Source organism: Spermophilus citellus, assembly GCF_964194105.1.
Source record: "Spermophilus citellus genome assembly, chromosome: 13".
In the NCBI taxonomy this organism is placed as follows: domain Eukaryota; kingdom Metazoa; phylum Chordata; class Mammalia; order Rodentia; family Sciuridae; genus Spermophilus; species Spermophilus citellus.
The window spans coordinates 110,973,376-110,996,713 of record NC_138193.1 but is presented as its reverse complement, the minus strand read 5'-3'; the positions used below and the strand labels follow the sequence as shown (position 1 = coordinate 110,996,713).

Genomic DNA, 23,338 nt, shown 5'->3' with positions numbered 1-23,338 from the left:
TGAAAGATACTTACAGCTCCCTCTTGATCAACATCAGCTCCCATGGCCAATAAATGCTTTACACACTCCAAATGACCCTTTCGGGCAGCCCAAACCAAGGGGGTGGTTCCATACTATCAAACAATAAATGTAAAATTATCATCAGAAATATACTAAAAGAAACTAGATTACAGCATGAATTCTGATGAAATCATAATTTCAGTGTTCTTTAGATAAGTTTTTGTAGCAGTCATAATTGTAATTTTAGATAAATTCTACGTCCCCCATTTTACTTTTTCTGAATGGTAAATCAGAGAATGTCTTTTAACCAACTTTACATATTTATTATAATCAATGATAATTTTTCCATCATAAATTCACACAGTCGCTAATTTAACAAGCTTTCACTTCTTCCCATATCTTACGAAACAGAATTTAAAGTGCAACAGTCTACTAGAGGAACAAAGAATAACAACCATGAGCCCAACAGTTCTATCAATATGGTTTCTTTACACATAAATCTTGGTATCCTGTATATTCTTTTAAGCTCAAAGAAAAAGCAATTTATCGGGCTGGGGATGTGGCTCAAGCGGTAGCGCGCTCGCCTGGCATGCGTGCGGCCCGGGTTCGATCCTCAGCACCACATACCAACAAAGATGTTGTGTCCGCCGAGAACTAAAAAATAATAAATATTAAAAAAAAAAAGAAAAAGCAATTTATGAGGCTTAAATGGTTAATGCACATATCCTTCTTACAGAATCTGTGCAATTCATAGTATCACATTTTCACAGATGAGGAAAGTGAGGCCATTACCAAGGCTGAGGTCACAAAGCTTAAGAAGTGGAACAAGATCTATGAACCCAACAAGCCTGGCTCCAGAGTCCACTCTCTTAACCACCATCCCACATCAGCCTCTATTCTTGACCACTTTCAGCCTACAGAGACTGTGCTCAAATGGACCTTTTTTCTGGAACTTGATTCAAAAGACATCAGAAAACCTAAATCATGCATAAAGGGAATGTTGAGGCTTTGGGGAGTCTGGACATCAATAAACAAATGAAAACCCATGAAGACCTTTAAGAACAGGGAACCTACAGGTGGGAATCAACATTTAATGAACTCTTTACCCCAGCCCTGTCCGTAGGATGTTCTGTGTTGATGAAAATGCTCTGTAATTCCATACTGCCCAACATAGCCGACACTAGTCATCATGTCTATTATGTACTGAAATATGGCTAATGTGACTGAGGAACTAAATTTTTAATTTTACTCAATTTAAGTCTAACTAGCCATATGTACCTAGTGACTATGACACTGGGTAGCACCTCTCTACAAATATGAAAGACACCCCATCAACAACATTGTTGCAAGCTGTAGCAGCTGGCTCTCTCCCTTGATGTATGTGACCTTGTGACAGGCAGAATCACAGGGCTGCAAATACGGCATATGGGAGGGGAGGCCTGACAAAAAGGAGAAAGGCCATAAAGAGAATAGCTGTCACCATCACTGCCTCCAAATAAACTCAGAGAGATGGAATAAGGGCTACAGGAAGAACTTCCCAATTCTACTCCTGCATCCACAGTCTTCGCCCAGAATTAAATTCTCTTTTCTAGCCTGCTCCTTTGTGGATAAAATTTTTTCTTACTGAAATGCCCTCTCCTGCCCTACAAGCAAGATCCTAGATCTGCCAAGGTAGCACACATACCCATTTACCACTCATCAAGCCTTCTTTAAATATTCTAATTATAATTAAAATCTCATCCTGTGAAAACCTATTACATTTGATTTTCACAATCCTTGGAGAACTGTGGAAAGTTGTATGCCATTGTGCCTGCTGCCTGCTCCCCTCCCCTTCGCACCAGTCCCCGGACCTCACTCATAAGTTCAGCTGACATCTCCCTTGAAACATCACAAAGAGCTCTTAAGATCCAGCAAGACCTTCTTTGCCATGCTTCCTGTCTACTTCAAAACAGCTCTGCAGCCAATCACCTTACTAAGCCTCTCTCTCTTCTCTTCTCCTCACATTCTGGCCTCTATTCCTCCTAAACAGAATACCTCGATGCACTCTTGATCCCATCTTTCCTTCTTCACCCAGACCCTTACTTAGAGATCTCCTCCCACATCATCAGTCTTTTCCTATTCCCCTTTCCTGTTAGGCACCCAACTTAAGTTCTTCCTCTTTAGGTTCTCCTATCCAAACAAACTTTTCCAAAATAAGCTACCCTCTCAATATTGAGAGGGTAGCTTATTTTATATGAATATATTAAATATATTATTAAATATATTTACAATCATATTTATATGAATATAAATATATATTAATCAATATATTCATCCTTGCCCTTTCTTTCATACTTTTCAAAATAATGTATAATGCCTATTTCTAATTCCTCACCAAAACCCTCTCAAAAACTAGTTTTTACTATAAATATTACAAAATCAGTATTCCTGAGTTCACCAATAGTTATCTGAATCCCAGATCTATCACATATCTTTAACTCAGTTCTTTCTTTTCCTGAATGTTCTGCAGTGTTCTGAACTTCTGACTATATCTTTTGGTACAGGGGACTGAACTCAGGGACACTTAACCCACTGAGCCACATTCCTAGCCCTTTTCTCTACTTTATTTAGAGACAGGGTCTCACTTAGTTGCTTAGTGCCTTACTAAATTGCTGAGGCTAGCTTGAGCTTACGATCCTCCTGCCTCAGGCTCCCCAGCCACTGGGATTACAGGCATGTGTCTGACTGTATCTTTGACCTTGAACATCCAATTCATTCATCGCCTTTGACTTTTTTGCCAGCCAAATTCTCCTTCCTCTGGAAACACTCCTAATAATCAGCCCTCTAGTCATCACAATATATTACTATGAATCTTAGTTATCAAATCCATGTTCCCAAAATTTCAAGAATCTCCTCTATGCAATTCCTTCATCACCAGCAGCCCAAATCTCTATGCCTACTACCCAGCGGGACAGACACCTTTAACTACCGATGCACCATTGCTTCAAAGTTAACACATCTAAAAAGTAACTTCAGGGGCTGGGGATGTGGCTCAAGCGGTAGCGCGCTCGCCTGGCGTGCGTGCGGCCCGGGTTCGATCCTCAGCACCACATACAAACAAAGATGTTGTGTCCGCCGAGAACTAAGAAAAAATAAATAAATATTAAAAATTCTCTCTCTCTCTCTCTCTGTCCCCCTCTCTCTCACTCTCTCTTTAAAAAAAAATAAAAATAAATAAAAATAAAAAGTAACTTCATTTCCTTTTTTTAAAAATTAGTTACCATAAAAACCTATTTTTTGTCAGAATAACAATACTCCCTTGGTCTTTGATGCATCCCACTGTGCACTATTAAGTGATGATTTTTTCTAAAATACTAGTTTGTATCAATTAACTACTCAAATTCTCCAATGTTTTTCATTATCTGCAGGAGAGACAACCACTTCCTCAGTCAGGTGTTCAAGGCCGACCAGAAGTTGGCTCCTTCTAGGGCCATGGCTTCCTCCCACAGCTCTTCTCTTCACACCTGGCTCAGCTCTACCCACACTGGTCTGCTCAGCATGAGCAGTGAAGTCACATGAACATGCCATATGAAGTCACGTTCTGGGGCTTTCTGCTTTCATTTATTCCTATGCCTAGTAAGGTTTCCTCCCATACTGTCCATGGATATAAGTTCTGCCGTTTCTTTAAGGCTACACTAAGTGTCAGTTCTTCTATGGATTCTCCTATCTTCAAACTCCTAAGTCACCTGACACTTAGCTTCACATTTTATACTCCCATTTATCTACCTGCTTCTCTAAACATAGAACATTTTTTGTTTTTGTTTTTGAATCTTCTGTATTAAGTGTGGGGACAGGACACTGCACATAGCAGGTAGCAAACATCTTCTCAAAATGCTAAAGAGTAACAGATTGAGTAGCATCATAAATTATTCTGGAGGGCCTAGAATGTCAGGTTATATATAAATAATTTTCAATAGGCCAGAAGGAAAAAATAAAGGTTTGTCTATATTAACATAAGAAGACAACAGACAGAACTGTGCCCCTTGTACACATGCCTCAAACCTCAATCTAAAGTAGCCAATATTCCTAAATGCCACATTATAAATGTTTGAATAGGCTTACCCTCCTCATTAACCTATTATTTTATGGAATATTTTTTAAAAACCAAGGCACAGAAACCATAAAGTATAAAAATAAACTAATCCTGAATACACTACTTGAAGATTCATATGTGTACACACCTGTATGACCACCATCCAGATCAAGACATGGGCGATTCCCAAGTAAGCAATAATGTGTACTTAAAGAAGATAATGCTCAGAATCTATTCCAATTACAAAAAAAAAAAAAAAAAGTCTTCAGGAAATAACTACTCTTTTCTATGTTCAGATACACAGTTATTAATCTGAAAAGAATATAATCATCACAACAATATGCTAAGCTCTAAGTTACCCAGTGAAAATAATGGAGGTAAAAAATAACACCCCCCCCAAAAAAAAAGTGAGGAGCATATTCCTTATCTTCATGAAATGTACTCTCCAGTGGTAAGAAAGACATAAAAATCAATCATTATGAGACAATAGTTTGTGTGCACTGATGGAAGGATGCATAGAAAGCACTGATAGTACAGAGAAAGGGCACCAAGGAGGAGACTTAACCAGGCAGGTAACAGCTCAAATAAGCCTTGAAAAATAAACAGGAGTCCATCAATCAGAGGAGGTAATAATATCATTCCTAAGAGAGGGAACAGAATAAAGGTCACAGAATGTGAGACAAGCTGTTGTATCTAAAACCATAGTGTATATAGAAATGAATGGCAAGAGTTTAGCCTAGGAAGACAGACTAAAGCCAAACTGAGACATCTGACTGGGCTTTACCCAGAAACAGTGAAAGTTACCAAAGCTCTTCAAGAGCATGGAAGAATAAGAGGATTAGACTAGCATCTATTCAATGTTTGAGAGGAGTGTTAAGGGTTAAAAAAAAAAAAAGGAATAGAACAACAATGTAGGAAGCTTTTCTAGAGATGAGCCAAGCCTCCAGAATTAATACAAGCTATGGCAGATAAGGAGGAAAGGACACACTGAGAAAGAGGTTCCCTGGGAAAGAGCATAGGAGCTTAGGAAACCATGTCATTTGGCTAGCTTGCACACAAGGTAGTTGGGGTACAGGTAGCAGGGGAAAAGGGAGAAAGGAGGCACAGTCTATTCCATCCATAATACCAGGGATAGTCTTTAGGATCTTAAGCACAAGACAGAGACAACCAAACCTGAATTTTAGAAAGATCATTCTTGCAACAATACAGAGAAAGCAGACAGGACTGAAGGTGGGAGGAACAGTTATAACAGAAAATCTCAAATGATGAGAACAGTGAATCCATTATCCCTGTCTATCTCCTTAAGAATAAGGAATGCAACAAAATAAACATCAAAAGGATATTTAGTAAAAATACATACAAGGGATTCATCCATGAAATATATATCTATCTAAAAATACAATGATATACAAAAATATGAGATACATTAGAGCAATTACACTTGAAAATGTTTATAACTTAGATACCTCAAGTGGACAAAATACAGACTGGAATCTGGCCACATCCTACCAACTTACCTTATCAGAGCAGTTGACTTTAGCACCATTTTGCAGTAAGATATGCACTATATCTGCATGACCTCTCCCCGCTGCCCAAATGATTGGATAAACACTGTACTGCTGGGATGGACAGATAGATAGGAAGGAGGGAGGGATAGAAAGAAGGAAAAAGAAAAAGGGAGGGAAGGAGGGAGAAATAGAGAAAATCTTTTAGGTGGATATTCACAAAACACATCTGCTAAGTAAAGTTAATGTTAACATTCGAGTTCTAAGATTTACTTTTATGTTGACAAAAATTGAGAAATAAACTTAGCTTACAAAATTCTTATTTTGTTTAGAAATCACATTCTATATTTAATATGACCTAGAAAAATCTCCATCCACCTGGAAGTCACATGTAAACAGTCTAATGCATCCCATAAGAAAATTTACCCCTTAGTCACAAATGAGCTTTTTTGTTACTGCTTACCAGACCAGTGACATTTGGATTGGCACCATGAGAAAGAAGCAACTCTACTACTTCAGTACGACCTTTGTAACATGCCCACATGAGAGCAGTCCATCCCCCCTAAAGAAAATAGGAGAAAAAAAAAGGGCAGGATAAAACTGGATATTTTCCAAGCATAAAAATACTACCACTAATCAAGGTACTTCTGTGTATATCTTTATGAACCATTGTTTCATGAAGGTAGTACTATGTAATTTTACAATATTCCCAGAAACATACACAATTGTACATGAAATGAGTCAAATCTCTTACATTCTCAAATGACTCTAAAGTTTATGCTATATCACAAATATTGAAATGGGGAACATTTTTGTTGGACAATTCCAAATTTCTACATTAATTTTGGTTACTTAAAAATGTTAGAGAATTAATTTCAAGAAACAACACCTAAATTTGTAAAAATCAAAAGACTGTGGCCAATTATAGAAATAGTTTTATATTTCATTAAACTCATTCAGCTTAGTGCCTACAGAAAGAATCCTCCTGAGGGCTGGGGTTGTGGCTCAGTGGTAGAGTGCTTGCCTAGCATGTGTGAGGCACTGGTATATAAGGTAGTTGTTGTTTTGTAGTAATTTTGTAGTAATTTTGGCTACTTAAAAATGTTAGAGAATTAACACACCTCGGCACCACATAAAAACAAATAGAGATATTATGTCAACGGACAACTAAAAATATATATATTAAAAAAAGAAAGAAAGAAACTTCCCGAGACTTCTTGACAATATACCGTGGAATTCTTTCTGAATCCCACAGGACCCCAATAATCACTCTCCTCTCCTTGCACAAGTCCCAGGACACTGTCTTCCCTACGTTGGTAGCTACTACCATCTGCCAATCCTTTGATGTTAAGTTGCCACAATAACTACTGAGAGAGATAGGGTCCCCAGTTTCCCCAACTTGTGGCATTTTAAAGCCAAACACAAAGATCCTTTAAATGTTAAAAATTGTATGATCATTACTTTGGGGAAATAGGAGAAATCGGGAAAACCAAAAAAAGTTTAACAAATCATTCTTTAGAAATCTTATCAAAATTCCTAAATCTTAACTTCCTTGCAGACGTATATAGAAGAATGATAGAGGAGAAAGGCTTTGGAGAAGGCAGAGCTGGACTCAAAACCCACCCACACTGACTGCTTAGTACTGCTTAGTAGTAGTTCTGTGACTTTGGACAAAGACTCACCTCTTCCAGCCCCAATTTCCTCAACTATACACTGAAAATAAAAATCAACCTTTAGTTCATGGGATTGTCTGAGAAGTCAATTAAATGATACAGAGGCCATAAAGCACCTAAAAATGACAGTCACAAAACTGGTACCTAATATATTCAAAACATGGTAAACTGGTATGCTCCCTTTAATAAAATATTGAGAACAACAAGATACCTTATATACCAATAAAGTAAGAGCACCACCTTTTACTCTCAGCTGCTATATCCATCCTTTGCCTAGGCTACTGACATTATTATCTTCTCTCCCTAAACTTCTATTGATTAAACTCAAACATCTTTTTGGAAATTGTACAACATAAACATTTCTCTGAATATGTTAGTGAGCTTTCCATCACTGTGACAAAAACAAAAAAAAAACACCTCAGATCTGAGATAAACTCCTTGAGAAGGAAAGGTTAATTTTGGGTTTGTTTTGTTTTTTAGTCATAGATGGACACAATACTTTTATTTTACTTGCTTATTTTTATGCGGTGCTGAGGATCGAACCAGTGCTTCTTCTGTGCTCTAACACTGAGCTACAGCCCTAGCTAGAAAGGTTTATTTTGGCTCATGTTTTCAAAGGTTTCAGTCCACGGTCACCTGGCCCATTGCTTTTGGGCTGTGGCAGTGGAGCACAGCACATTATGGGAGGAGCACACAGCAGAGACCTTTGCAGGAAGCAAAGAGAAAGAAGAAGGGACCAGAATCCCAATGTTCTTTCCAAGGGCACATCTCCAGTAACTTGACTGCCTTCCACTAGGCCCCACCTCTTAAAGGTTCCACCACATCCCTAGGGCCATGGCTGGGAACCAAGCACTTAATACTGCAGTCTTTGAGGGACATTTTAGATACAAAATATAACAGTATCTTCTTATAAAAGTAAGTATACCACCTATTCTGCTATGTTTTAAGAATATAAGACTAAAGAGAGAAAACCCATACATAAATCATAATATGCTATTAAGTGCAAAATGGGGAAATGCAGTAGTTTTTTTTTTAAACTCAGACCACCTGTACTTCGTAAAGCACCATCAGCTAAGTAATGTATTATATGTCAAGCCAGATCATCTCATTCCTTTCTTCTCCTATTAGAATTAACTTTTAAAAAGATTAAGCATTTTACAGAATAACACATTTTACTTTTATGCTTTAACCAGATGCCAAGATCAAATAAAAGCTAAGTGACAATTAAGGACCTCAGCTTGTTAAATTTGTAATGTGCACAGATAGCAAGCCTGAACAAAATTACATTTTATAAACAAAAGTATAAGTATTATTCTGAAAGTTATAAGTGACAAAAATATTTTTAAAACTCTACAACGTCCTTCTTAAAGTTGTGTCTAAAGGCAACAATTTTTCAAAAGTTATAAAATATCGACATGTGGAAGAATAAGTTTTTTTAACAATATTTCAGAATTTTAAACTCTGAAATAAACTAAAGATGATGCGTTCTAAAAGAGGGACATTATTATGCTTGGGTTCAAAACACCCTTGAAGGTCCAATCCCAAATCCTGAAGTCATAATGATATCACCTCACACATAAAAACATAGGACTTCAGGGGCTGGGATTGTGGCTCAAGCGGTAGCGCGCTCGCCTGGCATGCGTGCGGCCCGGGTTCGATCCTCAGCACCACATACAAACAAAGATGTTGTGTCCGCCGAAAACTAAAAAAATAAATAAATACTAAAAAATTCTCTCTCTCTCCCTCTCTCTCTTTAAAAAAAAAAAAAAATAGGACTTCACAAGTATCTGTTATTCCTGATAAGATTTCAGATAATTAATATCATAACAAAGAAAATGTACATACCATATCACGGTGCTCCAGATTAACCCCACATTTAAGCAGTTCTTCCACAATGTGCACGTGCCCTTCTTTTGATGCAGATATAAGTGCTGTCCAATTATCCTTGAACACATAAAAATAATGGTGGGTTTTAAAGCCAAAAATAACATTCCAAGGTGAGGAAAAACAAATTTGAATTTACATACCAAATGATCATACCAAATTGCCATGATGCGGCCCACTTTAAACTTCTATAAAATAATGCTAAGTTTCTCTTAAGAATTTATCTACCTCTATCACTACTAATGATGCAGAAATGGTTTCACAAAGCTTGTTCAGTCTTCTCACTGGACTTCTAATCGCATACGGTGTTTTTTAAAAGGGAGAAAAGATGAGACCAACTAAACCTTAAGGCTAATCCTGTGGCTAGCAATCTTTACTATAAATTGAAATTAAAAAGCCTATAATCAGATCTGAGAGCACATACACAGGCCATTAAATTAGAGTGAGTCCACGTGATGAATACAGAAACTACATAATAAAAAAAAAGCTATCCTTTATTTTTAAAACAAAGGATACAAGTATACTATTTTAACTTTTATTCATGAGAGCAATTTAAATGATCATTCAATTTGAAAAAATATGTAGCCATGTGACCCTCAAAGTGATTCTAAGAATTAGAGATAATGTAACCTTTTGGAATGACGATTTATCCCCCAGAAGTGACATCAGAAGGGACCACCTCTGACTGTTATCAAATGTGATATTTGCAGTAAAGCATCATTAGGGGATATTTTCTAGGCAGGCATTTAACTGTATGAATATGTGCTCTCTATTCAGCCATCACCATCTATGTAAGAAAAACAAAAAGAGCTGACATCCTTCATTTTGAAAGCAAACTTTTTTCTCCTAAAATACTCTTTAAAAAACTGATGTAGCACACTAGACAAAGTTACCTGAAAGTACAAATTTAATCAATTACTTTTGAATCATTTCTTAAAACTGAAGAAACACAGTTAAAGGAAAAAAAAAGACCAAAGAATAAATTATGTCTATAAATACCAAATCTTCCAAATTGCAGTTAGCTCCATTCTTGATCAATTCTTTCACAATTTCCAGATTGCCTTGCTGAGCAGCTATCATCAGTGGAGTCTGGCCACACTGGAGGATATAAAACACACCAGGATGATATACTTTCACACTACAGTTAGATTCACCACACTTGTATTTTCATGAAGTATGTTAAGGACTACTTGTTTTTACTATATTTCTTTCATTTAGAAACAGCTTTAAATTTTTAGTTTTTTTTTGTTGTTGCTTTGTTTTTTGTTTTTTGTTTTTGTTTTGTGTGGAGGGGGGAGGGCTACTGGGGATTGAACTCAAGGGCACTGAACCACTGAGCCACATCCCCAGCCCTATTTTGTATTTTATTTAGAGACAGGGTCTCACTGAGTTGCTTAGTGCCTCGTTTTTGCTGAGGCTGGCTTTAAACTCACAATCCTCCTGCTTCAGCTCCTGAGCCACCAGGATTACAGGTGTGCATCACCGTGCCCAGCAGGACATTTACTTTTGGTTTACTGACAATTTAAAAGTCAAAGAAATAATTAAATCAAATATTTTTCTTTCCAAGATGTTAATAATCTGATTTTGACACTATGAATTCATTCAAACTCAGTAAACATGCATAGCATTAAGATCTGGAAAGTTAATTCCCACAATGCATGTAACCAAATATGCATCATTCCAAAAGGCTACATTAACTATTGTAACCAAATACTCTAACAACTGTTGAGGGCCACAGCGGAGTCGGGATGACACATGGCATTTTTGCCAGAAGTAGTGGTTGAGAGTTCTCGCAGAGTTCCTGTTGAGTTCCAGTTGAGCTCTGCGGGGATTCCCAGAGAGTTCCCATTGGTTGGGGAAGTGCCGGAGGAGGGATATTTCCGGTTGCTGGTTCCTGGACGAGCCACGTGGCATCGGGAGAATTCCCGGGGAGCGTGTGTGGAGTGTGCTGGTGGAGTTCAGAAATAAAGTTTGTTCCTGCTTCAGTGGCTTATGATTTGTGCCCAGCCAGACTGCAGCAAACAACATAGGCAAAATATGATGTAGAATGAGGTTTTAATCACACTTGTTTTATCTAAAGCAAAATATAAAAGCAACATAAGTGCTACTTATACAATACACATATGTAATTTAAGCCTTTCCTTACAACCTTTACTCATTAAAATAAAGTCTGGGCTAGTTGAGTCAATGTTTCCAGTCTTCCCAAAAGTAAATGCAGTGGGTAGCTTCCTTGGCCCTGGAAACAGGGTAGGGTCCTGCAGCTGGCTCTGGGACAGGTCACTTTCTCCACTGAAATTGCAGTACAGATTAGGAAATCACCAGATAATTCTAAAGATACTAAAACAAAGGAATAAGAGAAAACTTTACACCAAAACTTAAAAATACTTATGCACCTACTTATGTGGATGTGTACTGTGTATCAGCATGGAGGAAAAATCTGTAATTTTTTTTTTTAATGCCAATTTGATGTCATTTCTTTGCTTCAAACCCTTCAATGTTTCCCCACTGATCTTCTGGATAAGAACTCACCAAGGCCTACAGAAGCCCTGAATGATAGAGAGACAGGCCTGCCCTGATGCTGGGATTGCCCTTTACCATTTAATCCTTGCTTGGCGATACATTTTTATTTGTGTGATTAACAACTGATTTTTGTCTATCTTCCCTAAAGGCTCTATACTCCCTGAGGAAATGTATCTATTTTGTTCATGTGTATAATATCGTACATGGAAAGACAGTGGAATGAATTGAACATAACTTTCCGATGTTCATATATGAATACACCACAGTGAACCTCCATATCATATACAACCACAAGAATGGGATCTTAATTAAAATATCAAAATATTCTCTACTGTCGTGTATATTTAAAAAAGAACAAATAAAAAATATATTGTAATGGAATATAAGGGACAGCTGACACCAACCAGGTGCTCCAATTTTTTCAAGTATATAAGTGAGCCAAGTCTTAAAAAATTTAAAAATCAATTAAGAGCAACACAGAAACAAGCAAATGATTATAATAATAACTGTCAAGTACAATTAAAAACTACTGCAAAGATAATACAAATAAAGAGTTTAACACAAATACTGGTACTAATAAATGCAAAAGGAACTCACATTTAAATATAGACATTCTTAGTAAATGATTAATACTAAACTATATATGGCTACCACATCATTCAACTGGAGTCATTAGGGAAGGAGGGGTTACAAATAAACAGATTTTACAGGTGAAAAAGTTAATCCTTTAAACATTAAATTTGATAATCACCATTCTAAAAAGCAAGTGCACATACTGCTACTTGTTAAACAGATTATCTTAAAAATTATGTTTATGGTTCTGAGTCAGAGTACAGACATCAATTACTATACCACACATGCCTCTGTCAGCTCTAAATTGTTCAGTGTATACTCTACAGCATGCTTTTCCCTTCTAATCTACTCAGATGAAGAGTGAGATATCAAAGTCCCTGGTAAAATACAGAAATTAAAGCTAACAAAATGAATCCAAGACACTAAGAATGCATGAATCTTACATCACCATTTCCAAAACAGTAATAGCAAAGACTCAGAGGCACATTCTGTTTACATTCTGGAGTCACTGCTGCACCTCAGATGGTTCACACAGTTAAAGAGTTTCATGAAATAAGATCTTCAAAAATAATGTAAATGTGCATTAGTACCCAAACGCAAAGAAAGATGGTATAAACCTGATTTACTAGAATTATATGCCACATGACTTTAAATAGTCACAATTTTCTCTTGCAGAAACTCTGAACTGTCTTCCAGTATCCAGAGGAACCACATTTGGCTGGGGTGGCAATGTGCTGGCTAAAAAGCCCCCCTTGTGGCCAGAAATGATCCCATGACACTGCTCTTTGGCTGTGGGGGGACTAGTTCAGGTGGCTTGTATCCTTTTTCTCATTTCTTGCCCAATATGCAGACAGAATGCTGAAGTTGAGGTGAGTAACTGGGACAATGAGGAGTGGCCGGAAAAGTACAAAAAGCCTGGGTCCTTGAGATGTCCTGAATCCACCACACCAGTCTTGGACTGGCTCCTCTGTTTGTAGCTTGTCATTATGTGAGAAAAATAAAACCTTTAATTTTAAACCATTGTCCTGAGAGCTATTAGACACAGTTCAAAGCAAATCTTCACTGGTAAACCTTCGTAGCTACACTATCCAAAAAAGTAAAAGAAATTCAGGAAAGGCTGCCATAAAGTTTTATTAGATTCCAAGAGAAGGATAGCTACCTTATAAATTGTCTTACAACAAAACCTATCTTTGGACTCTCCTGGTTCTTGCTTAACCAATCCAGTAACTACAGTTGCAGAAATAAGGACTAACTTATTATATTATGACAACTTCACCATTCCACCTAAAAATGAACCACTGAAGTTCCCTTCCATATCTAAGCCCAGATGCCCCCATCAAACCCTGAACCTAACTCTTTCCAAAAAGCACAAGATTTCATAATCCACAACCCCCCGTTATGGTTTGAGTGTTCCCTTAAGTTTGCGTGCTGGAAACCATACGGGGAGCCACCGTGAATTACATGAGGATCTTCACTTGGTATCCAGTCATGGAGATTTAGGTCTTTCCTTGGAAATGATCCTGGCTCCCCCAGCAGGCATTAGATTGCCCAATGCACATGACCTCTATCTCTGCTCTACTAGGAAGACCCCTCTTGTAGCTCTGGAGTTGGGCATAACCCATGGGGAACTGGACAGCCCAGCTCCTACCTTATTTGGCAAAGAATATTTCATGAAAAACCTTTGATGTTCCCCAATATTAAAAAAGCAAGCCAGGGCTCCATTTTGCTTGCCCACTCTTTTTCCAGTGTGGAAGCTCAATCCCTAAGATCAGCAAACCTGTCCCACCCCAGCTTTTTAAAAGTACTTCTTGTGTTCTGTGGTTCTTTCACCCTTCTGTCTTTATTAGCCTTTATTTCACAGCCAACCCATTCCACGAAGAGGAACCCCATTTCTACCACCTGCGCAGGTAATTGGCAGGAAAACTTAATCCTCAAAGCAACAGTGTTGGGGGGAAATTAGGTAATGAGAGTACAATCCACACAAATGGATTGATGCCACCATTGTGAAAGGAATACGTTCCTAATAAAAGGATAAAAGAATGAGTTTGGTTCCTTTCCCTCTTCTCTCATTCTCTTTCATGTTATCTCTTACCCATGGAATGGCTACTGTTATGTTGCCTCATCAGATGCCATCTCCTTGATCTTGAACTTCCTAGCCTCCAAAAGCATGCGCAGTGAACTTCTGCTGTTGAGAAATTACCCAGTGTGTGGTATTCTATTCTGAATGCAGCACAGACAGACTAAGGTATCCCTGCTCCACTACACAATGACCTCAAGCCAAGACACCAAACACAAAACTGAACACTCAGCCCAAATTCAAAGTCCTAATAGGTACCATCATTTCTTTCAATTTCTCAAAAGACTACAATGCAGAAACACCCACTATTCCATATTCTTTTTGTTCTTTATAATTCCTACATTCCAATTTCTACTTTATTTTCTTTAGCAGCTATTTATAAACACATACAGTGTATCTCTTTAAGTCCCATTTCATTTTCCTAACCAGTAGAATAATGTCCAGCCTCAACTCTACCTCATGTACAAATGAGAGCCAAAAGTGACTTTGTTCTTTCCAAAAATAAGTCTTTCACTGTTCAAAAAGGGCAAAGATATACCATCATTGAGACTATTTACAAAGCCAAGAAATTTATCTAGTTTATCAATAAAGTAGGAAGAAAACAAAGGAGGAGGCTAGAATTTACTGATTATGGCTGATTATATTCTAAGCACAGTTTCAGACTATTTTATCTACATTACTTTATTAAATTGATCTGATATTTAAGAATCCTTTTCAGAAGTAATAATTAAAATACATTACTATGAAGTTACTTAAATACTTTCAAGAACAAAATAGAAGTGAGAAAATTCAAAAAACTTTTAAAAAAAATCTATAAAGATTAAATTTTATAAGCTGTTGGGCAGTGGATGTAGCTCAGTAGTACAGTGCTTGCCTGACATGCATGAGATCCTGGGTATTATCCCCAGCACTGCAAAAAAGAAAAAAGTTGTAGATGTAAAGTGCTAAGAATTAAAAAAACAGAAAAAGGCCTTAAGAAAGCTACTTCAATGAGGCTGTATGACCAATGTGATTCTACAATATGTATACTCAGAAAAATGAGAAATCATATCCCACCTATGTATGATACATCAAAGTATATAAGTGCATCCTACTGTCATGTATAACTAATTAAAGCCAATTAAAAAAAAAAGAAAGAAAGCTACTTCACCCAAAATCTTCACATGGAGCCAAAATATCAAGGGGTTTTGAATTAAAATTGACACAATATTAAACTAGCTATACTGATAACTAATTGCCATTGAATGCTATCTCATGTATGATTTTTTTTTTTCATGTATGATGTTAAGTTAGCTCAATGCCAAAAATGCTTCACTCCTTAAGGCAATAAGAGTAATATAATCTTATACTTACTGATGTGCTATTTGTCTCCTTCCCAGTGAAGGTGTTCTTTCAGTATTAAGAACAAAAGATTTCTTTTCAAACTATTTTGTTATTCTAAATAAACTAATATATACTAATAAAATACTTCTTCAGGTAATTCTTTTATAACAATAATCGCCAAGTTTTAATCTTATCTCTTTATGATAATTCTTGACTATTCATAATCAAAAAGGGTTAACAAATGTTAACTATATTATATTTTGTTCAACACAAAAACATTGAAAATATAGGCATTATCATTAGATCAAACCCAGGGCCTCATGCATGCTAAGCAAGTGCTACTACTGAGCTGCACCCGCATCCCCATGGAAAGTTGTCCAATATGCAGAGCTTTGGTTTTGCAAGATCCAAACATTCTGGAGATCTGTTGCACAACAAAGTAGAAATACTTATGATGAGAACTGTATGTTTAAAAATTCAGATGGGCCAGGCGTAATGTCACATGCCTGTAATCCCAGTTATGCTGGAAGCCAAGGTAGGAGAATCTCAAGTTCAAGATCAGTTTGGGCAACTTAGTAAGACCCTGTTTTGAAAATGAATAAAAGGGGCTAGGATACAGCTTAGTGATTGCCTAGCAAGTGGGAGGGCCTACATTCAATCCTTAGTACCGCCAAAAAAAGGTTAATAAATAAAATTAAAAATAGTTAAGATGATAAATTTCATATTATGTTGTTTTTTTACTATAATAAAAAACAAGTATTTTTTACATGTGTATACACAGAAATGCATAAGGACACATGTAAATCCAAGTACATACACACATTTTACACATGTATACTTACATTACATTAAAAAATTATTCCTTATTCAGCTTTTCTGCTAACAAAAAAAAAGCACTATTGAAAATACAGTTCTATGAAATGTTTATTTTCCTGAGGTTTTATAAAATACACACATATTTTGCCAGTTACAAAATTCACACAAAAAGTTTATTCATCTTTAAAATGGCATGCCAATTAATCTTCAGATTGGCTGTACATGATAAAATAAGATCAACATTTTGTACTCATATCAATAAATAGAAATATCTAATTTGTTAATGTTTATGAATTAATTAAACAATAACATATAACTTATTTAACTCTCTTTTAAAGACATTGCACTTAAAATTCCTCAGTGTGTAGAATGAAAAATTAAGGACAAAAGTTAGGACTCCATTGAAGAAAATATTTTTAAATTCCTAATTTTTGTCTGTTTAGTCTACTTGTAGGAAGAGCAGGTCTATATGCTCTCTAAAGCTTCCTAGAAACACTTTAATTTTCAAAGAATCAAACTTCCTGAATATTGATTATTACATCAGGGTAAAATCAATCAATCATCAACCTACATTCATTTAATCATTTATATAAGTTAAAATGTAGTCCAAAAACATGGACTACTACATCGAGTATTTTCAACAATAATGTCACATCATAAGTCCGATAAGACATGGCTGAGAACTGCCATTCCTACTCACTTCTATCCTAAGCATAGTGCCTGCGGGTTAGCCAGAAAATATCTCTGAAAGAATTTAATTGTAAGGAGGGCATGGTAGCACATGCCTGTAACTCCAGAGACCTGGAAGTCTGAGGCAGAAGGACTGCAAGTTCAAAGCCAGCCTTAGAAACTTAGTGAGGTCCCAAGTAATCTAGCGAGATTCTGTCCGAAAATAAAAAATAAGAGGGATTGTGATGAGGCTCAATGGTTAAGTACCCCTGGGTTCAATACCCAGTAACAAAAATAAAAAACAAAAACAAAGAACTTAATTATAGAAATGTGGCCTTACCTCATTTCTCTCATCTACATCCTTGCATTTTTCAAGAAGAGCTTTCAAAGCAGGAACGTTTTCTTCTTCCACATAATTTATTACACTCTGTGATATCAGAACTGACATTTTCACAGAAAGCTGTAGTTATCTTTATTTCAATACCTGTTAGAAGTAAATTTGACAAAAGATGTATAATTTGTGGTAAGGGAAAAAACTAAGTTCTTATGAAAATATTATCAGTCTTAACCAAGTGGCAAGAAGAAAAACAATGCCCCATAGCTGAGCAATTAAAATGCTGACATGATGTCTTTTCCCAAAACTCACACTTATCTCAAACTTAATCATTCAAACCTCAAACTCCAGATACATCCCCCAAACCCTCACCATCAACTCAAATACAAAGACATGATTCACTGCTCCTCTTATTGTCTGTATCTCAGTACATGGCAGCTCCAGCTCCATTCTTCCAAGGCCAAAAATCTTTGAATTGTACATGACTTCTCTTCCTCTTATACCCTACATTCAATATATTACCTACATATTTTATAGGTAGAGCAAATATTTCACATTTGACTATCACACTACCACACTGGACAACCACCCTGACCTCACCTGAACAAGCACAGCTTCCTTCCCTTGCTTTTGCTCTGCCTGCCCTTCCCACTATCCACCACAACATACTTATAGTGATTGTCTGAGAACATAAGCTGGACCAGAGCTACTAAAGGCTGAAGGAATGTGGGGGTGGTCAGGAAAAGGAGCTGTTGGTCCAAGAATGCAAAGGGCTAGTTAGATAGGAGAAAGAAGTGTCATTAATCTATTGCATAGCATGGGGATTGTAGTTAATAATAACGTGTATTTCAAAATTGCTAGAAGAGTGAATTTTAAATGTTCTCACCACAAAGTAATGATAAGAATGTGAGCCTGATCTCTTACGGAAAAATGACCTATTTTGTCATATAATTATGTGAAAATGTATACAATTCACACAGTTCAGGTGCTTCTGAACTTGTGAAGTTCTATCAACAGTCCATTGGCAGCCTAAAATCTGCAAGACCCTGTGTTATGGATTCTGACTGACAAGCTGGATAAGACATTATTCCTGCCTATGGAGGGTCAAGTCTCTTTAAAGAATGAGGGCACAGGGAAGGGTAACAGGGGAAGAGGAAAATTCCTGGAAATAAAGTTGGCAAAACATTCGTAGTTGTTAAGAGTGTCATGAACACTCACGACATCATTCTTTCCTTTGTGTACTTTGAGGGAAAAAATAATATAGGAGGCCTTGCGGACCACCAACATTATAAGCTTTGAAATCTGGTAATCTCTGCATTCCTCCATTCTTTCCTTCCATATTATTATAAGTTTCCTGATAGTAGGAACTTCACAAGTTCAGAAGCACCTTAAACACTTCCTTGCACATATTAACTGATACATGGATGCTGAACTGAATTTGATCAAATCACATAAATACATTTATGTTTAACAGGAGAAAAAGAGTTTGCCAAAATTGTAGGCAACAAAATGACTCCCATCATCCAGACTTCTAACAATAAGTGAAGCAGGTTTGCTTCCAAGTGTACCCAGTAAATCAGATTATGTTCTCAAAGGTCAAATCTCCCTATCCTTCCCTCAGAGGCTTCACTTCTGGTCAGTCCCACTTTCTCTCACTTGAAGCAAGCTCTATTCTTAGCTATCTTAGAATAAAAACCCTTGGCGCTGGGGCTGGGACTCAGTGGCGGAGCGCTTGCCTAGCATGTATGAGGCACTGGGTTCAATTATCAGTACTGCATATCAATAAATAAAATAAATATCCATTGACAACTAAAAAAATTTAAAAAACCTCAAGCTCATATTCATACTCCTCTTGTCATTCCCAGAAATCCCATCAGTTTCAAGTCATTCTCCCCTTTACCTTCACTAGCACCTGACTTGGGCCCAACGAATCTCTATACAGTCTTCAGCTTTGAATTTCAAAGTCAATTCTACAGTGAGACTTCCCTGTCAAGGTCCTATCCCTCCAGAGCAAGGTGAGGGCCTCCTCCCCCTCCTCCAACATTTGCTCAGTGCCTGACACATAGCCTGAAACATACAATAGGGTCAACAGACCTAAGGTGAACAAAGAAAGCCCAGAGGGCAGTCTTATCTGTTTTATAAGTATGTATTGGGCAGTATTATGTTCAAGACCATGCTGGCCTGCAGTAGATTGCAATCGTTCCCTCAATAAGGTTACAGTACACCCTAAGACATCTTCAGGAAAACAGCATCACTTTAGTTTTTCATTTTAGTTTTTCATTTTACAGATGACAAAAAAGGTTTGCATAAATAAGTACTGTGCCTAACATGATACAAATAGCAAGTGGTATAGAAACTAGATGAACCCAAGCTGTAATTCAAAGTAGAACAGTGCCCTGAGAGTTCTGAGAAGTTTCTGCTCCAGCTGGGGAATCATGGAAGCATCATGATTCTGTGTAGATCCCTGAAGAACCAGCAGGTCCACTAGGTGGGAAACGAACAAAGGGCACACCAAGCAGAGGGAAAAGGCTGAAAACAGATGAGGAGGGTGTAGATGAGTGGTTATGTGCTGTCTGCCCAGGATATGATGAATGATAGGACTGGGATGTTTAAGTGTGAAGTGAGAGCCAACACCAGAAAGTTAAGGTGGGTTAGATCTGTCATCTCTTCAATGATAAAAGGCTATCTAACCCTAGAACCTATTACAGGTCTAGAAAAAAACAGAAACTTAATAGAGAATTATCAAACTGAGTAACTGCAGAGGTATACTAAAGATGTATCTTCTTTGCCCTCCCACATCCCTTGCTATCCTCAACAGCTACCTTCAGCCACAACCAGGGATGGGTATGCAATCACTACAAGTGATGCTCAAAAAGATAAGTTGGGCCAACGTAGAATTGGAATTCCAAACTATGCCAGTTATTAGGGACCATGTATAAAATAATGCATTTGGGGCCAGGCACGGTGGCTGGCACACACCTGTAATCCTAGCAGTTCAGGAGGCTGAGGCAGGAGGATCTGGAAGCCATCAACAACAAAAGCAAGGCACTAAGCAACTCAGTGAGACTCTGTCTCTAAATAAAATACAAAATAGGGGTGGGGATGTGGCTCAGTGGTCAAGTGCCCCTGAGTTCAATCCCTGGCACCCCCTCCCCACCCCCGAAGAAGAAGAAGAAGAAGAAGAAGAAGAAGAAGAAGAAGAAGAAGAAGAAGAAGAAGGCGGCAACTTGGGGCTGGGGTTGTGACTCAGTGATAGAGCCCTTGCCTAGCATGTGTGAGGTACTGGGTTCAATTCTCAGCACTGTGTATAAATAAATAAAAAAATAAACAAAGGTCCGTCAACAACTAATAAAACTATTTTTTAAAAGGCAATTTTGTGCCAATCAGCAGAGAGAGAACAACAGCTATGAATAATCAAACGAACTCCTCCTTAGTAAGAGAACAAATGTGGCCCCCAAGAAAGATGCAGAAGATTAAATTGCCTGGGATCCTGACTTCCCACATGGTCTTGAATGTCTCAATTTCCCTGAGGTTTCTGTTCCTTGCCTTCTATATACCTCTACTACAATAGCGTATGAGTAGACAATCTGACAGTTCTTGAGCAAAAGCACAAAGAGAAGAATGACACACTCATATGCAATCCTATAAAAATTAAACTTCCTAGCAGCTCAGACTAGAAAAACACACACAAAAAAATAGAACTATAGGACCAGTCAGGAATCCACCAAAATAGGCCACAGCAGAAGGATTGGGCACTGGGAATGGAGAAGCTATTAGCTTGAACAATATAAAATCCCCAATATTTGACCTGTTTGATCCACCAAAATATATAGAAGAGATATTCTGAATGAAAAAAATAAGTAAAAGAAAGCATATGGCTGGAGAAGAAAAGAAGGGGTCAGAGATGACTAGATGGCACATGCACATGACTAGAGGTTGGTTTTGCTCTTAATGAAAAAAGAGCAGCCAGGAAAAAGAGGAGACATACCTCTGCATGGTTATGCTGGCTTCCTCCCTACCTCCCCAGCTTGATGAAGGAAGCTGTGTGGTGCTAAAGGTGAACAGCTCAAAAAAGGTTGGGTTGAAAAAATCCATCCAGTGTTTGGAAAAAACAGACTTTGAAATCAATCACATAGTGTGTAGAAAAAGATTCTCAAACTGGCGTGCACTAAAATTATCTGTGAAGCTTGTCAAATACTATACACTGTCTCCTTCCCCACAGAATCCCGTTTAGTAGATCAGTGGTGGGCCCAGAAACTAATATTTAAACAAGCACCCCAAAATTCTGATTAAGTAGCCCACTCTGGCAAAGATAGAGAACAAAGAATACACTTTGACGCAGCAGTCTATCAACCAAATAACCTACAGATGTCTGGTTCTCAGTGTTGCCAAAATGTGGGCAGGGACTAATCTACTAGAATCACCCCAAGAGGTGACTCCTGAGCCACACCCCACGTCAAATGAATAGTAATCTCTGAAAGGCTAAGAGAGCTGCATTTTAACAGTCCCTCTAGGGAGCAGAGATGGCTCCACAGTTATTAATAAATACTTTTAATTTTATTAAATCTTTTCTATATGTCGAAACAACCTCAAAGAATAAAAACCCCAAAATCGCTGGCTGACAAATCTTGGACGCCTGATAACCAATGGCTTGCTGGTAGTTTGCAAGGCGTTTAAAAGCCTGCACAGGACAATGGAGCAATGGAGCCCGGAATAAAGCAGAGGAGAAAATAACACCACCTCGCAAAGGAACCCTAGGAAAAGAAACCTAGACCGTCTTCCTTTGCTGCACCTGCTACAGGAATCCTCAAGGGAGTGGGTATGCAAGCATCTGCTCCGCAGAACCGTTTTCCTAACAGCTTTCACCTCCGCACCCTGGAAGACTGACCAACAGAAACACCCAGTCCGGAGACCTTTCCCGCGTCCAGCCAGCGGTCACTCGCCCTGAAAGCCGCACCCAAGCGCCCCGCCCAGCCTCGCTCGCCCAGCTCGCGCGCAGGACCTTGTCCCCTCCCTTCCCCGCGCGGCTCGCCCCTTCCCGGCGGCCTGGACACCGCCCTCCCCGCACGGCTCGCCCCTTCCCCGCGGCCTGGACACCGCCCTCCCCGCACGGCTCGCCCCTTCCCCGCGGCCTGGACACCGCCCTCCCCGCACGGCTCGCCCCTTCCCCGCGGCCTGGACACCGCCCTCCCCGCTCGGCTCGCCCCTTCCCCGCGGCCTGGACACCGCCCTCCCCGAGCGGCTCGCCCCTTCCCCGCGGCCTGCGCACCCCTCCGCCACGCTGGCCCCGAGACGGCCCACACTGACCGTCTCACAACGTGGCCTGAGAACAGCGCCCTCAGCTCGGAAGAACCCGTCCGCTGGGCCGCCGGCGGTGTCAGAGGACGAAGGAGAAAAAGACCGCAGCATTAGACGCGTCGCCCTCACCACACCCGGCGGCCATTTTCCGTCTGCCCCTGAACTGACAGATCACGTGGCTGGAACCTGGGCGGAGCCTTGGTGGCCACGCCCCCGGGGCGTGGCGGGAGGAGCCCGGCGGAGGCGGGGCTGGAGGGGCCGGCGCGGCCGAGCGCCAGGTGACTGCCCCGGGCGCTGGCTCTCTGGTCTCCAAAAGGGCGTATTTTTGACAACTGCCCAAGCAACATTTTTTCACTGTAAATGTTTCTCTTCCTATTATAGTTAATTTATAAATCCTATCTGCCCCTATAGTCAAGATTATTCAGAAAATAAACAATTAAACTTCCAATGACAATGCAAATGGAGACCCGCTCAATTCCTCCCAGAGTCCAGAAGACAGATCTCTGTGCTGCGGATCTGCCAGAGCCACACAGCCTCCTTCGCCACCTCCCCCACCGCCGCCCCCTCCATCCTCCTGGCCCTGCAACTCCCGCC

The 23,338-nt window shown here is 38.9% G+C and overlaps 1 protein-coding gene across 12 annotated transcripts in view; it reads right to left on the bottom strand.

Annotated features, from left to right (window-relative positions):
• Window positions 1-22,906, bottom strand: part of KIDINS220 (kinase D interacting substrate 220) — a gene marked incomplete at its 3' end in the record, with an annotated part of 101,941 nt that extends 79,035 nt beyond the window's left edge. For 7 of the 12 annotated variants that reach the window (XR_014018435.1, XM_081263855.1, XM_081263860.1 and 4 more), the window contains exons 1-7: window positions 22,754-22,906; window positions 17,453-17,596; window positions 10,134-10,232; window positions 9,096-9,194; window positions 6,041-6,139; window positions 5,590-5,691; window positions 15-113 (exon numbers count right to left, since the gene is read on the bottom strand). Coding sequence is in view for 11 of the 12 variants with exons in the window: in XM_081263855.1 (XP_081119981.1) it covers window positions 15-113; window positions 5,590-5,691; window positions 6,041-6,139; window positions 9,096-9,194; window positions 10,134-10,232; window positions 17,453-17,560 (606 nt within the window). The remainder of the gene's footprint in view (window positions 1-14; window positions 114-5,589; window positions 5,692-6,040; window positions 6,140-9,095; window positions 9,195-10,133; window positions 10,233-17,452; window positions 17,597-22,753) is intronic. The other 5 variants (XM_081263859.1, XM_081263861.1, XM_081263864.1 and 2 more) reach the window with 2 other exon arrangements.
• Window positions 22,907-23,338: the final 432 nt, after the last annotated feature.